Source organism: Ranitomeya imitator, chromosome 3 (assembly GCF_032444005.1).
Source record: "Ranitomeya imitator isolate aRanImi1 chromosome 3, aRanImi1.pri, whole genome shotgun sequence".
NCBI classification, from domain to species: Eukaryota; Metazoa; Chordata; class Amphibia; order Anura; family Dendrobatidae; genus Ranitomeya; species Ranitomeya imitator.
In genome coordinates this window covers 497978735-497994705 of record NC_091284.1, presented here as the reverse complement: position 1 = coordinate 497994705, position 15971 = coordinate 497978735, and the positions used below count along the sequence as shown (strand labels likewise).

Genomic DNA, 15971 nt, shown 5'->3' with positions numbered 1-15971 from the left:
ATTTATTTTTTTAACATTATATCTTTTTACTATTGATGCTGCATAGGCAGGGTAGTGGACAACCTCGTTTTTACCTATGAATGCTGTATATCACGTTGTGTATTTTTTATGGATGCTAGATATGCTAGTGCCATATATCTCTGTTATATGTGTTGGTTTTATAATGCACAACAAAACTCAAGAAAAAAAAACACCTTAACATCTTTTACAATTAGAAATGTTTATAAAATAGAGTTCAGTTAAAATATGGAGATACCACAACAGAAAGCAAACATGGGTTTTAACCATCAGACCTAAAATATAAATACATACATTACAAATCACAATAGATAACCATGTAGAATTTCCACATTTTTCAGCCAGGTATTTTGAACATGTAATAAGTTTCTCCATGATTTAATTCCAGGCCATGATAACTTTGCTGAAATTTACAAATACTCCTTTGTTTGGTTTGCTGTTGGTAAAATAAAAAAAAAAAACAAAAAAAAAAAGAACCATTTAGCTGTTGTTAAAACACAACATTTTGAAAGGCAGTGATAATTTGAGAATGTGTAGATTTAGATAACAATACTGGCTAAAATGACTTATCTTGCTCAGCCATGATGAAACTCCTTCTGCTTACTAGCAAATGTTCATTAATAATGGTCTCTAAACAGAAGTCAGAAGGAAACGGCCCAATGTTGAGAATTTCCTAGCAAAATATGTCTGCATAATTTCAATGCCAACATCCCTATTACGGTATTTACAATGTACTGCATATGCCCATTTGATTGTTGTCTTAGTGGATCTGGCTAAAGCCTGTGTAAGAAATTCTGCAACTAGAGAAGTTTTATTGGGCTGTGTTTTATCAGCACTCAGTCATAGTCTGGAGCAGACATGAAAAACAATTGCAATAACACATGTAACCAAAAAGACATATGACAATTGTTTTTTATGAATCAATATACTTTTAGGCTTGCTTTAAAGCAATTCAATAATATAAGTCCCTTACTAACTTTTAAAGGGAACCTGTCACCTCCAAAATCGATGGTGAGGTAAGCTCACCGTCATCAGGGGCTTATCTACAGCATTCTGTAATGCTGTAGATAAGTCGCCGATGTAACCTGAAAGAGGAGAAAAAGACATTAGATTATACTCACCCAGGGGCGGTCCCGCTGCGGTCTGGTCAAATGAGTGTCTCCTATCTTCATTCCATGACGTCCTCTTCTGGTCTTCACGCTGCGGCTCCGGCGCAGGGGTACTTTGCCCTGTTGAGGGCAGAGGAAAATACTGCAGTGCGCAGGCGCCGGAAAGGTCAGAGAGGCCCAGCACCCGCGCACTGCAGTACTTTCCTCAACAGGGCAGACAAAGTACGCCTGCGCCAGAGCCGTGGCGTGAAGACCAGAAGAGGACGTCATGGAATGAAGATGGGAGGCGCCGGAGCGGACCTGAGACACCCATCGGAGCAGGACCTCCCCTGGGTGAGTATAATCTAACGTCTTTTTCTCCTCTTTCAGGTAACATTGGCGGCTTATGTACAGCATTACAGAATGCTGTAGATAAGCCCCTGATGACAGTGAGCTTACCTCACCATCGATTTTGGGGGTGACAGGTTCCCTTTAAAGTAAGCTACATTGAACATTGCACTCCTTGGAGTCTGGTGTAGGGGGCTGATGTTTGCATTTTATATACATTATCTAACCATGATATCTACCTACGAAAAAAATCTGAACTTCATAGATGACATTTTAGATTAAGGCCGGCGTCACACTCAGCGTAGGGAAATACGGTCTGTATTTTACATGCGCAATACGCACAAATGATCCCAAAACAGTGTTCCGTATGTCATCCGTAGGCAGGGTGTGGCTGTGTATTTTGCGCATGTAAACCTCCATATAAGGCAACTGTACGGTGAGATTTTCTCGCCGGCTTGCAAAATGGACATAGAACGGATCCATGGGCTCAAATATTTGTGAAAACATATACAGTGTATATATATATATATATATATATATATATATATATATATATATATATATATATATATATATATATAGTTCAAAAAATGAAGGCAGCACTGCAATAGGAAAAATGAAAGTGATTTATTGGCCCATGTGCAATAAATCACTTTCATTTTTCCTATTGGAGTGCTGCCTTCATTTTTTGGACTATAGGATGAGGTCTGGTATATACCTGGAAGGATTTTTTGCACCCTTTGTTTTAATGTATATATATAATTTTTTTTTAATTTAATACAGCAAGATATTTAATACAGTAATTCAAGTGCCGGCTTTTGCCATCTCCTTCCCAAACTGACAGAATATGAGACATGGTTTACATACAGTAAACCATTTCATATCCCTTCTTTTTTTTGCATATTCCTCACTAATAATGTTAGTAGAGTTTGTGTGTGCGCAAAATTTGGGGGCTCTAGCTCTTAAAATAAAGGGTTAAATCGCGGAAAAAAACTGGCGTGGGCTCCCACGCAATTTTCTCAGCCATAGTGGGAAAGAAAGTAACTGAGTGCAGATATTAATAGCCTAGAGAGGGACCATGGTTATTGGCCCCCCCGGCTAAAAACATCTGCCCACAGCCATCCCACCGCTACTCGGGAGTGGGAAGAGAGAGGCTAAGTGCCAGAATAGGCGCATCTTTACAGGTGTGCCTTTTCTGGGGTGGATGGGGCAGATGTTATTAGCCGGGGGGAGCAATAACCATGGTCCCTCTCTAGGCTATTAATATCTGCCCTCAGTCACTGGCTTTTCAACTCTGGCGGAGAAAATTGCCAGTTTTTTTTCCATGATTTAACCCTTTATTTTAACAGTTAGAGCCCCCAAATATTGCGCACACACTCTACTACCATTATTAGTGAGGAATTTGCAAAAAAGAAGGGATATGAAATGGTTTACTGTATGTAAACCATGTCTCATATCCTGTCGGGTTTGGGAAGGAGATGGCAAAAGCCGGTAATTGAATTACCGGCTTTTCTGCTATCTAACGCTGTATGAAATATAAATATATATGTATACAGTACAGACCAAAAGTTTGGACACACCTTCTCATTTAAAGATTTTTCTATATTTTCATGACTATGAAAATTGTACATTCACTCTGAAGGCATCAAAACTATGAATTAACACATGTGGAGTTATATACTTAACAAAAAAGTGTGAATCAACTGAAAATATGTCTTATATTCTAGGTTCTTCAAAGTAGCCACCGTTTGCTTTGATGACTGCTTTGTACACTCTTGACATTCTCTTGATGAGCTTCAAGAGGTAGTCACCGGGAATGGTTTTCACTTCACAGGTGTGCCCTGTCAGGTTTAATACGTGGGATTTCTTGCCTTATAAATGGGGTTGGGACCATCAGTTGTGTTGTGCAGAAGTCTTGTGGGTGCACAGCTGATAGTCCTACTGAATAGACTGGTAGAATTTGGATTATGGCAAGAAAAAAGCAGCTAAGTAAAGAAAAACGAATGGCCATCATTACTTTAAGAAATGAAGGTCAGTCAGTCCGAAAAATTGTGAAAACTTTGAAAGTGTCCCCAAGTGCAGTTGCAAAAACCATCAAGCGCTACAAAGAAACTGGCTCACGTGAGGACCGCCCCAGGAAAGGAAGACCAAGAGTCACCTCTGCTTCTGAGGATAGGTAGCCAAGTCACCAGCCTCAGAAATTGCAGGTTAACAGCAGCTCAGATTAGAGACCAGGTCAATGCCACGCAGAGTTCTAGCAGCAGACACATCTCTACAACAACTGTTAAGAGGAAACTTTGTGCAGCAGGCCTTCATGGTAAAATAGCTGCTAGGAAACCACTGCTAAGGACAGGCAACAAGCAGAAGAGACTTGCTTGGGCTAAAGAACACAAGGAATGGACATTAGACCAGTGGAAATCTGTGCTTTGGTCTGATGAGTCCAAATTTGAGATCTTTGGTTCCAACCACCGTGTCTTTGTGAAACGCAGAAAAAGTGAACGGATGGACTCTACATGCCTGGTTCCCACTGTGAAGCATGGAAGAGGAGGTGTGATGGTGTAGGAGTGCTTTGCTGGTGATTTATTCAAAATTGAAGGCATACTGAACCAGCATGGCTACCACAGCATCTTGCAGCGACATCCTATTCCATCCAGTTTGCGTTTAGTTTGATCATCCTTGATTTTTCACCAGGACAATGACCCCAAACACACCTCCAGGCTGTGCAAGGGCTATTTGACCAAGGAGAGTGATGGGGTGCTACGCCAGATGACCTGGCCTGCACAGTCACCAGACCTGAACCCAATCGAGAAGGTTTGGGCTGTGCTGGGACGCAGAGTGAAGGCAAAAGGGTCAACAAGTGCTAAGCATCTCTGGGAACTCCTTCAAGATTGTTAAAAGACCATTCCCGTTGACTACCTCTTGAAGCTCATCAGGAGAATGCCAAGAGTGTGCAAAGCAGTCATCAAAGGGAAAGGTGGCTACTTTGAAGAACCTAGAATATAAGACATATCTTCAGTTGTTTCACAGTTTTTTGTTAAGTATATAATTCCACATGTGTTAATTCATAGTTTTGATGCCTTCAGTGTGAATGTACAATTTTCATAGTCATGAAAATACAGAAAAATCTTTAAATTATTATTATTATTATTATTATTTATTATTATAGCGCCATTTATTCCATGGCGCTTTACATGTGAGGAGGGGTATACATAATAAAACAAGTACAATAATCTTGAAAAATACAAGTCACAACTGGTACAGGAGGAGAGAGGACCCTGCCCGCGAGGGCTCACAATCTAGAAGGGATGGGTGAGGATACAGTAGGTGAGGGTAGAGCTGGCCGTGCAGCGGTTTGGTCAATCGGTGGTTACTGCAGGTTGTAGGCTTGTCGGAAGAGGTGGGTCTTCAGGTTCTTTTTGAAGGTTTCGATGGTAGGCGAGAGTCTGATATGTTGTGGTAGAGCATTCCAGAGTAGGGGGGATGCACGAGAGAAATCTTGTATGCGATTGTGGGAAGAGGAGATAATAGGGGAGTAGAGAAGGAGATCTTGTGAGGATCGGAGGTTGCGTGCAGGAAAGTACCGGGAGACGAGGTCACAGATGTATGGAGGAGACAGGTTGTGGATGGCTTTATATGTCATGGTTAGGCTTTTGTACTGGAGTCTCTGGGTGATGGGGAGCCAGTGCAGGGATTGACAGAGGGGAGAGGCCGGGGAATAGCGGGGGGACAGGTGGATTAGTCGGGCAGCAGAGTTTAGAATAGATTGGAGGGGTGCAAGAGTGTTAGAGGGGAGGCCACAGAGCAGGAGGTTACAGTAGTCAAGGCGGGAGATGATGAGGGCATGGACTAGGGTTTTTGCAGATTCTTGGTTTAGGAATGTGCGGATCCGTGAAATATTTTTGAGTTGGAGGCGGCAGGAAGTGGAAAGGGTTTGGATATGTGGTTTAAAGGAGAGATCAGTGTCAAGGATTACCCCAAGACAGCGGGCTTGTGGGACTGGGGAGAGTGGGCAGCCGTTTACTGTAATGGATAGGTTCGTTGGGGAGATCGCGTGAGATGGGGGAAAGATGATGAATTCTGTTTTGTCCATGTTAAGTTTTAGAAATCTAGTGGAGAAGAAGGATGAAATAGCAGACAGACATTGAGGGATTCTGGTTAGTAGGGAGGTGATATCTGGTCCAGAGATGTAGATCTGTGTGTCATCAGCATGGAGATGATACTGAAAGCCGTGAGATTCTATGAGCTGTCCCAGGCCAAAGGTGTAGATGGAGAAGAGCAGGGGTCCTAGAACTGAACCTTGCGGGACTCCGACAGATAGGGGGCGAGGTGAGGAGGTGGTGTGTGAGTGGGAGACGCTGAATGTACGGTCAGTTAGGTATGATGAGATCCAGGATAGGGCCAATTCTGTGATGCCAAGGGATGAGAGGGTCTGCAGCAGCAGGGAATGGTCCACTGTGTCAAAGGCAGAGGACAGGTCCAGGAGGAGGAGGACAGAGTAGTGTCGCTTGCTCTTGGCGGTTAATAGGTCATTGGTGACCTTAGTTAGGGCAGTTTCAGTGGAGTGGTGTGACCGGAAGCCTGATTGAAAGCGGTCGAAGAAGGAGCAGGAAGATAGATGGGAGGACAGTTCAATATGGACATGTTGTTCCAGTAGTTTTGAGGCAAAGGGGAGAAGTGATATAGGGCGATAGCTAGATACAGAGGATGGGTCAAGAGAGGGCTTTTTGAGGATAGGTGTGATTGTGGCATGTTTAAAGCTTGAGGGGAAAATGCCAGTTGTTAGTGATAGGTTAAAGAGATGGGTTAGGGTTGGGATGAAGACTGTGGTGAGGTTTGGGATGAAGTGGGATGGGAGTGGGTCAAGTGCACAGGTGGTGAGATGCGATCTTGAGAGTAGAGTGGAGAGTCCGTCTTCTGTAATGGTGGAGAAGTTGGTTTTGGAGGTGGAGGGCTGGGTAGTTGGGAGGAAGGGTTCTGGGGGTTGTTTACTAAAATTGTCTCTGATGTTCTCAATTTTCTGCTTGAAAAATGAGGCGAAGTCTTCAGCTGAGATGAGTGGGGAGGGAGGAGGTGCTGGGGGACGGAGGAGAGAGTTGAAGGTGTTGAATAACTGTTTGGGGTTGTGAGACAGGGAGGATATGAGAGATGAGAAGTAGGTTTGTTTTGCTGTGGCGAGCATGGTTTTGAAAGCAGTGAGGGACTGTTTGAATGCGATGAAGTGCTCGATGGAGTGGGATCTTTTCCATCTGCGCTCAGCAGCTCTGGAAGCTCGCCTCAGTTCTTTTGTCATGCTGGTGTGCCAGGGTTGTCTGTTGATTTTGCGAGCTTTGGTATGTGTGAGAGGGGCAAGAGATTCCAAAGCTGCAGCTATTGTGGTGTTATATAGAGTGGCAGCATCATCCGCATTGTGTAGGGAGCTTATGTCTGTGAGAGGGAGGAGGGATTCAGAGAGTGAGTGAAGATCAAGGTGTTTAAGATTTCTGCGAGGGTGTGAGAGTTTGTGGGGTGGGGGTTGTAGACAAGGAGTGGAAAGGGAAGAGAATGTAAGTAGGTTGTGGTCAGAAAGAGGAAGAGGTGAGTTTGAGAGGTTAGATAGGGAGCAGAGGCGGGTGAGAATGAGGTCCAGTGTGTGACCATCTTTGTGGGTGGCTGTAGAAGACCATTGAGTGAGGCCAAAGGAGGAAGTGAGAGATAGAAGTTTAGTGGCAGCTGAGAGGGAAGTGTCAATGGGGATGTTGAAGTCGCCCATGATGATAGTGGGGATGTCAGCGGCGAGGAAGTGGAGTAGCCAGGTGGTGAAGTGGTCGAAGAAGGTGGTGGCTGGCCCTGGGGGACGGTAGATGACAGCCAGTTGGAGGTTGGAGGGGGAGTAGATGCGCACAGAGTGCACCTCAAAGGAAGGGAGGATAACAGAGGGTGGCAGTGGGATTGGGGTGAAGGAGCAGTTATCTGACAGGAGAAAACCAACTCCTCCGCCATGCTTGCTGCTGGGGCGGGGTGTGTGAGAAAGGTGGAAGCCACCGTAAGAGAGTGCCGCAGGGGAGGCTGTGTCAGAAGGGGTGAGCCAGGTTTCAGTGATGCCGAGGAAGGAGAGTTTGTTATTGATAAAGAGGTCATGGATAAATGGAAGTTTATTGCAGACAGAGCGTGCGTTCCATAGTGCTCCAGATAGGGAAATTGGGGGAGTGGGGGCTGGATGAATGGGTATGAGGTTACAGTGGTTGCGAGGACGTGTAGAGGATCGTGGCAGGGGATTAGAAATGAGTGTGGGGATGTGATGAGGAGGGCCAGGATTTGGGGATATGTCGCCAGCAATGAGGAGCAGCAGACAGAGCGTTAGAAGGTGTGAGCTGGATAGGTCATGATGTGGCCGTGTGTGCCTGGCGAGAAAGGATTGTATGTGGAGGAATAGTTCTGTGGAGGAGGTGAGATGACTGGGGAGGATGGAGGGAGAAATGACTAGTTCTTTACTGGGTGGAGGGACTACAGGAGATAGGAAGAAATAGAGTAGTATGGGGGTGAATGTGAAAAGAAACCGAAACATTATAGTGGTTTTCTATTCCTTTACCTTCCAGTCAATTCCAGTCCAATTCTAGTCTAATTCATAGCAATTAAAAAACTGCAATTTAAAAATGCAATTTCTAAGATGGTCAGACACGTCTGGTCAGACTCATGGCTATGAATTTATGGGCACCTAAGGGCTCACAGCTGAGAGGGAGGATGTGGGCGTGTGTGTCTAGAGCACATGTTCACAGTTAAGCCAGGTCATAAAGAGGGGGTGGGGTAGAATGGCTACTCAGGTATGCAAGCAAGAAGCAAGGGAAGTGAAATACGAATGGATAGAAAACAATGGGTAAGCAAAGCATACCAGGTGGGAATTATATGCAGTTCACATAAACACACATTGCAGGAAAGGCAGAGTAGATGGACAGCAGCATACCAGGTGGGAATTATATGCAGTTCACATAAACACACATTGCAGGAAAGGCAGAGTAGATGGACAGCAGCATACCTGTGGGTAGACAAATGAGGTGTGTCCAAACTTTTGGTCTGTACTGTGTGTGTGTGTGTATATATATATATATATATATATATATATATATATATATATATATATATATATATATATATATATATATATATATATATATATATATATATATATATATATATATATACATATACATATACATACATATCTCCCTATACTATGTATATACATCTATTTTATCTGTTCTATTCTAACCTGTCTGTGTGATTTTACCGTACACCGCGCTGAATTACCGGCTTTTCTAGAACACCGGTGCGTATTTCTCGCAAGTCACACTGATGGTCCGTGTGTAATCCATATTTTTCTCGCCCCCATAGACTTTCATTGGCGCATTTTTTGCGCAATATGCTGTCAAACGCAGCATGCTGCGAATTTCTACACCCGTAAAATACAGCTGAGAAATATACAGCAGATAGGAGCTGCCCCATAGAGAATCATTGGTCCGTGTGCAATGCGTTGTTTTTGCACCTCTCATACGTCCGTAAAACTCTCTAGTGTGACGCCGGCCTAACACTCAAGACCATGGTCCTGATGCAATAATGGGGCCTAAAAGTTCTGCAATAGGCACTGAAGCTGATTTTGATGCCAATCACTTGTCAAGAAGATGTATTTCTTATAGCTTGGTTTACAAATAACCCAATAATAATATACTCAATGTGATTTAAGCAGTGAAAACAATATTATTGATACAAATAAAAGTGGATATGCAAATGTATGATGAACCTCAAGAAAAATGATTATTTAGTGGGCCCAGGGAACCCCAGTATGACACTCAGTAGATATAGCACATAACGAAGAATTCCATTAGATTTACAAAATATAACACTATTTACAGAAATAAATAATCTGCCCATATAGTGCAGATTTCTACTTTCTTTTGAATATATGTCTTTCTCTTCCTTTCCACAACTCCTCTAGAAAATTAACAGGAGTTCAAGACTTTATGAAATTATCCAGTTGAAACTAGACGTTTACATTCACTATATAGAAAGACACATGCATGTTTTTCTCAATATCTGACATGAAATCAGAATAAACCTTTCCTGTTTTAGGTCAATAAGGATTACCATGATCTACTATATAATTGTCTAAGGGTCGCTTCCGTCTTTCTGTCTGGCCTTCTGTCTGTCTGTCACGGATATTCATTGGTCGCGGCCTCTGTCTGTCATGGAAATCCAAGTCGCTGATTGGTCGTGGGCCTTTTGCCACGACCAATCAGCGACTGGCAAAATGGCCGCTCCTTACTCCCCGCAGTCAGTGCCCGCTCCATACTCCCCTCCAGTCAGCCCTCACACAGGGTTAATGCCAGCGTTAATGGACCGCGGTGTAACGCACTCCATTAACGCAGCTATTAACCCTGTGTGACCAACAGGAGATGACATACAGGTATATACTATATACAGGAGGAGATGACACACAGGTATATACAGGAGGAGATCACATACAGCAGGCATATACTATATACAGGGGAGGTGACATATAGGTATATACTATATATAGGAGGAGATGACACATAGGTATATACAATATACAGAAGGAGATGACATACAGCAGGTGTATATTATATACAGGGGAGATGACATACAAGTATATACTATATACAGGAGGAGATGACATACAGGTGTATACTATATATAAGCGAGATGACAAACATGTATATACTGAGGGGAAAATGAGAGGTGTGAGGTGAAAATGAAAAAGTGTGAGTGCAAAATGAGAGGAGTGAGGGAAAATAGTGGAGTGATCGGAAAATGACAGATGTGAGGTCGAAATGACAAGTGCTAGGCTATGTTCACACGTTCCAGATTTTGCTTTTTTGGTGCATTTTTTGATGCGTTTTTTGATGCATTTTTTATGCGTTGTTTATGCAGTTTTCTATGCAGAGTCTGTGTGTTTTCTAGGAAGTTTTTTAGGGTTAAAATGGCTGAAAATACCCTAACCCTAACCCTACCCCTAACCCTACCCCTAACCCTACCCCTATTCTAACCTTAGTGGAAAAACAAAAAAAAAAATTCTTAATTTTTTTATTGTCCCTACCTATGGGGGTGACAAAGGGGGGGGGGGGTCATTTACTATTTTTTTTTATTTCGATCAATGAGATAGGTTATATCTCAGTGATCAAAATGCACTTTGGAACGAATCTGCCGGCCGGCAGATTCGGCGGGCGCACTGCGCATGCGCCCGCCATTTTGCAAGATGGCGGCGCCCAGGGAGAAGACGGCCGGACGGACACCGGGAGGCCGGGTTAGTATAAGGGGGGGAGATGAGGGCACGGGGGGGGCGTCGGAGCACGGGGGTGGCATCGGAGCATGGGGGGGTGGGATTGGGGCACGGGGGGGCAGCCACAGTGCAGCGGTTCTGCACCACAAACCGCAGAAAACCCGCAGATATTTTTTTCATCTGCGGGTTTTACTGCGGGTTTGACCTCACAATGGAGGTCTATGGGTGCAGAACCGCTGCAGTTCCGCAAAAAGAAGTGACATGGTACTTCTTTTTTACCGCGGCTATTCAGCGCGGCTTTTTTCGCGATTTTCCGCAATGTGGGCACAGCAGTTCCTGTTTTCCATAGGGTACATTGTAATGTACCCTGCATGGAAAACAGCTGCGGACCCGCAGCGGGAAAATCGCGGCGATTCCGCATTAAAAAAAGGATGGTGTGAACATGGCCTTAGGGGAGAATGAGAGGAGTAAGGGGGAAATGAGAGACGTGATTTGCTATAACTAACCACAGATATTTACTCTGCTCAGGCAACGCCGGGCTCTTCAGTTAGTTATTAATATTTGCCAAATGCCAGAATAATTAGAGAGAGAGAATGTTTTAAGGTATTTTTATTACTTAATGCAAAGTCATAAGTTTACATACACTTAACCCCTTAATGACCGCCAATACGTCTTTTAACTGACCTGAGATACCAGAGAATAGCCTCCCCATACAGGTGACAATCCAGCAACTGACCACTATAGCTGACAACTTGCTGCATCAGCCATCATCAGTGTTTGCACCGTCCAAATCTGTTTAACCCCTTAGATGCTGCTGTCAATAGTGACTACATCATTATAAATGGTTAACAAAGTGTGGGTGCTCCCTCTTTATCCAAATTGGTGCCCACAGATCATGATTTTGTGGTCCGGATATTTGCCATGGCATTTCATGGCCAAACAGCTGCCTTAGAGTCTGACGGCTGTAGTAATCTGTTCAGAAGTTAGAGGCATTTAGGTGGTAAAAATACACATTTTCATTTCTGTCATACCACTTTGCGTTAATTCCTGTAAAGCACCTGAAGGGTTAATAAACTACCTGACAGCAGTTTTCAATATGTCAGGGGGTGCTGTTATTAAAATGGTATCATGTTTGAGGGTTTTGCAATATGAGACCATTAAAGGCACTTCAAACATGGATAAGTCCCTAAAGATTTTTTTGTAAATATCCTTGAAAAAATGAAAAATTACTGCTACATTTTTAAACCTTCTAAAATGCTAACAAAATAAAATAACATTTTACAAATAGTGCTGATGTAAAGCAGACATGTGGGAAATGTTATTTATTAATGGTTGGCTGTGGTATGACCATCTGGGTTAAAGGGATAATCATTCAAATTTTGAAAATTGCAAATTTTTTAACATTTTTCTAAATTTTTTGATATTTTTCATAAATAAACACAAAACATATTGACCTAAATTTACCATTATCATAAAGTATAATGTATCACAAAAAAACAGTCTCAAAATCACTGGGATTTGTTGAAGCGTTGCAGAGTTATTACCACATAAAGTGACACTAGTCAGATTTCAAAAATTTGGCTCCGTCACTAAGGGGTTAAATTACTATGCCTTTAAATCATTCTGGACTGCCCATATGATGTTGTCATGTGTTTGGAAGCTTCTGTTTTTTTTTGCAATATCTGCAAATACGCACAGAAACAAAGACCTTAATTTTTGGAGACGTCCTGTGATCTTAAGAAACTAAAATTGAACTTTTGGGCATAATGACCATTGTTCAGTTTGGAGGAATAAGGGAGACGCTTGGAAGCATAAGAACACCATCCCAACTGTAAAACATGGGAGTGGCAGCATCATGTTGTAGGTTATTTTTTTTTATTTTTTTGCTGCATGAGGGATTGATACACTTAACAAAATAGATGTTATCATAAGCAAAGAAGATTATGTATGTAGCAACATTCAGTTTAAGAGCAATGGTACCAAATGCTGATGAAATGTATGTAAACTTTTGACTTTGCAGTAAGTAATAAAAATGCCTTAAAACATTCTCTCTCATTATTCTGGCATTTGGCAAATATTAATAATTGTGGCAATCCTCACTGACCTAAAACGGGAAAGGTTTATTCTTATTTCATGTCAGATATTGAAAAAAACATGCACATGTGTCTTTTTATATAGTGTATGTAAACGCCTGGTTTCAACTGTAGTTATAAAAACACAATTCTAAGGATGCATGCACTGCAAAATTCTCTTACCAAAGGAAATATCGAGTTCCCTGAAAATTGCCATCATGTTTTCCAAGCTCATCTCCTTCCAGCTCAACACCTAGATATATCTCCTCTCTTCCTGGCAGGTGCCCCTTGTAATTTATTGTGCCTTTACTTATTTTTCCGCCTGGACGTGAAAATTTTACTAGATCCCCAAGATTTAGGTCTGCCATACTTTTTGGAGCAAATGGCCGACGTGGTAACACCGGTATATAGGGTCTATAGGAAGAAAGAAAAAAAATTAAAATGCATTATTTTTTCTTTTTCAGATTTTTTTTAACTACACATATTGCAACTTTCTCTAATAAAAACCTCCAGTCTATTGCATCTTATGTACTGTTGAGCGATACCTTCCGATATCCAGAAGTATCGGTATCGGATTGGATCGGCCGATATTCAAAAAATATCGGATATCGCCGATACTGATACCTGATACCAATGCAAGTCAATGGGACAAAAATATCGGAATTAAAATAAACCCTTTCTTTCCTTGTAGGTTAATTCTACATGAAGGAAAATAACTAAGAATAATGTAAGATGTATTGGGGGAAGTGGAGAAGACATTAAAGGCATAGAGGTTTAGCCCAATCAAATGGAATAGCAGGATTTTTTTTTTTTTAAGACGTTCGGAGTTACAAAGCTATTGACTATGTTACGATTTTTTATATTTAGTCAGATATTTATGTTTCACTACTTCCATGCTGTTCACCTTTTTAACTTCTCCCACACTTTCTTCTTCATCATCCTCTCCGGGGTCGTCGTCATCGGGGTGGTCTTCAGGGTCGTCGTCTTTAGGGTCTTGAAATAGGAAATGTAGCAGAAGGTACAAGAAGGCTGAGACACTGCCAAGAACCAGCCGACGGTGCTGGAACCCGGATGGCTAGCCGAAGGTACAAGAGCCAATGGAACTACTGAGGACCAGCTGACGTTGGTGGAACTCGGATACCCAGAAGGAGGCACCTAAGCCAAAGGCTCTGCCTGGAACCAGCTGACGGTACTGGAACCAGGAGGGGGAGCAGAAGGTAAAAGAGCAAAAGACACTGCCGAGAACCAGCTGACGGTACTGGAACCCGGATGGCTAGCCGAAGGTACAAGAGCCAATGGAACTACTGAAGACCAGCTGACGTTAATGGAACCCGGTTACTAAGCAGGAGGTACCCATACCAGAAAGCACTACCAAGGACCACCTGATGTTGGTGGAACTCGGATACCCAGAAGGAGGCACCTAAGCCAAAGGCTCTGCCCGGAACCAGATGACGGTACTGGAACCAGGGGGACCTATTCAAGCTTGTGTTCCTTAGAACCAGCTAATGGTGCTGGAACTCAGGCAGCAGAAGGTCTACAGGATGAAAAAAAATTGAAAAATTGCTAGGCTGCGAGCCGCTGTAGTTACCGAAAACCCACAGTCCTACAGGGGGAGCTTGTCCTATTGGTGCAATGGAACCATTGCCAGTTCCCGCAGCCCACATAGGAAGCACCTAAACTGCAGGCACCATAAAGTCGGCTAACCCGACCACAACATGACAGGACAATGTATTGGAGGCAAAGTGACCTTGACACTACCCGGAAACAGCTGGCATGCTGGAACCGGGCTGGGCAGGAGGGAGTACCCGTGCCAAAGACACTTCTGAGCAGCAACTGGCGGTGTTGGAGCCCGGGAATGCAGGAGAAGCAGAGTATAGGCTGAGGCCTAATTGGAGCAAGTTGAAAGGGAACCTTTAACCCCCCAGGTGTTTGCAACTAAAAGATCCACCTTGTGCAGCACTAATGCTGCACAAGGAAAAGGTGGCTCTTTTAATTATGCTCCTTGCACACGCTGAAGTTAACACTTATAAAATGTGTCCCCTCATACCCTGAAACCGTCCCGGAGGCGGGACTTTTCTTCTTAGTGAGATGCAGCACAGCCGTCATTCACACCCCCTTGGCGCCGTGTGCTGCCTCCTCAGCATTGTTTGAATCCGTCCTGGAGCCTGCGCTGTTACGTTATCCTTTGGCCATGCGCAGTTAGCGCTGCCCATCTTCAGACATCATTTGTTGTCAGGCTGGCTGCACCTGTGCGGCCGCCCTGCCAGAGATCCCGCCCCGCAGTGTCTTCTGATTTATTCACACTGCGGGCCTGGGATTCATGGGCATGCACAGTGCATATATTCGCCTCTCACTCATCTCCTTCCACCTTCAGACTGTGCAGCGTCAGCTGATCCCAGATCGCATGCCATGGCCATGACGCGGCATAGTCTGAAGAAGGCGGAAGGAGATGATTGAGAGGCCAAGATATGTACTGCGCATGCCCATGAGTCCCAGGCCTGCAGTGTCTTCAGATTTATTCACACTGCGGGCCTGGGATTCATGGGCATGCGCAGTGCATATCTTCGCCTCTCACTCATCTCCTTCCACCTTCTTCAGACTGCCGCGTCAGCTGATCCCAAATCGTATGCCACGGCCGTGACGCGGCACAGTCTGAAGAAGGTGGAAGGAGATGAGTGAGAGGCCAGGATATGCACTGCGCATGCCCATGAATCCCAGGCCCGCAGTGTGAATAAATAAGACACTGCAGGGCGTGATCTTGGGCAGGGCAGCCGCACAGGCGCAGCCAGCCTGACAACAAATGATGTCAGAAGACTGGCAGCGCTAACTGCGCATAGTCAGGGGATAACATAGCATCGCAGGCTCCGGGACAGATTCAAACAACGCTGAGGAGGCGGCGCCAGGCGCCAAGGGGGTATGAATGACGGCTGTGCTGCGTCTCATTAAGAAGGAAAGTCCCACCTCCGGGACGGTTTGAAGGTATGAGGGGACACATTTTATAAGTGTTTAGTTCAGCATGTGCAAGGAGAATAATTAAAAGAGCCATCTTGTCCAAATGCAGCATTAGTGCTGCACAAGGTGGCTCTTTAAGTTACAAACCCCTGGGGGGGACAGGTTCCCTTTAATATCTGTTGTGTCAGCGTGGCAGTCGCAGGACACATTGCCGGATACACA

General features: G+C 43.9%; 1 protein-coding gene across 2 annotated transcripts in view; it reads right to left on the bottom strand.

The window, feature by feature from the left end:
* Positions 1-207: 207 nt before the first annotated feature.
* Positions 208-15971, bottom strand: part of LOC138672179 (nuclease SbcCD subunit C-like) — a 135018-nt gene continuing 119254 nt past the window's right edge. The window contains exons 11-12 of one of the 2 annotated variants that reach the window (XM_069760192.1): positions 12981-13211; positions 208-454 (exon numbers count right to left, since the gene is read on the bottom strand). In XM_069760192.1, the coding sequence (XP_069616293.1) occupies positions 397-454; positions 12981-13211 (289 nt within the window). In that variant the 3' untranslated portion in view covers positions 208-396. The remainder of the gene's footprint in view (positions 455-12980; positions 13212-15971) is intronic. The other variant, XM_069760190.1, reaches the window with a different exon arrangement.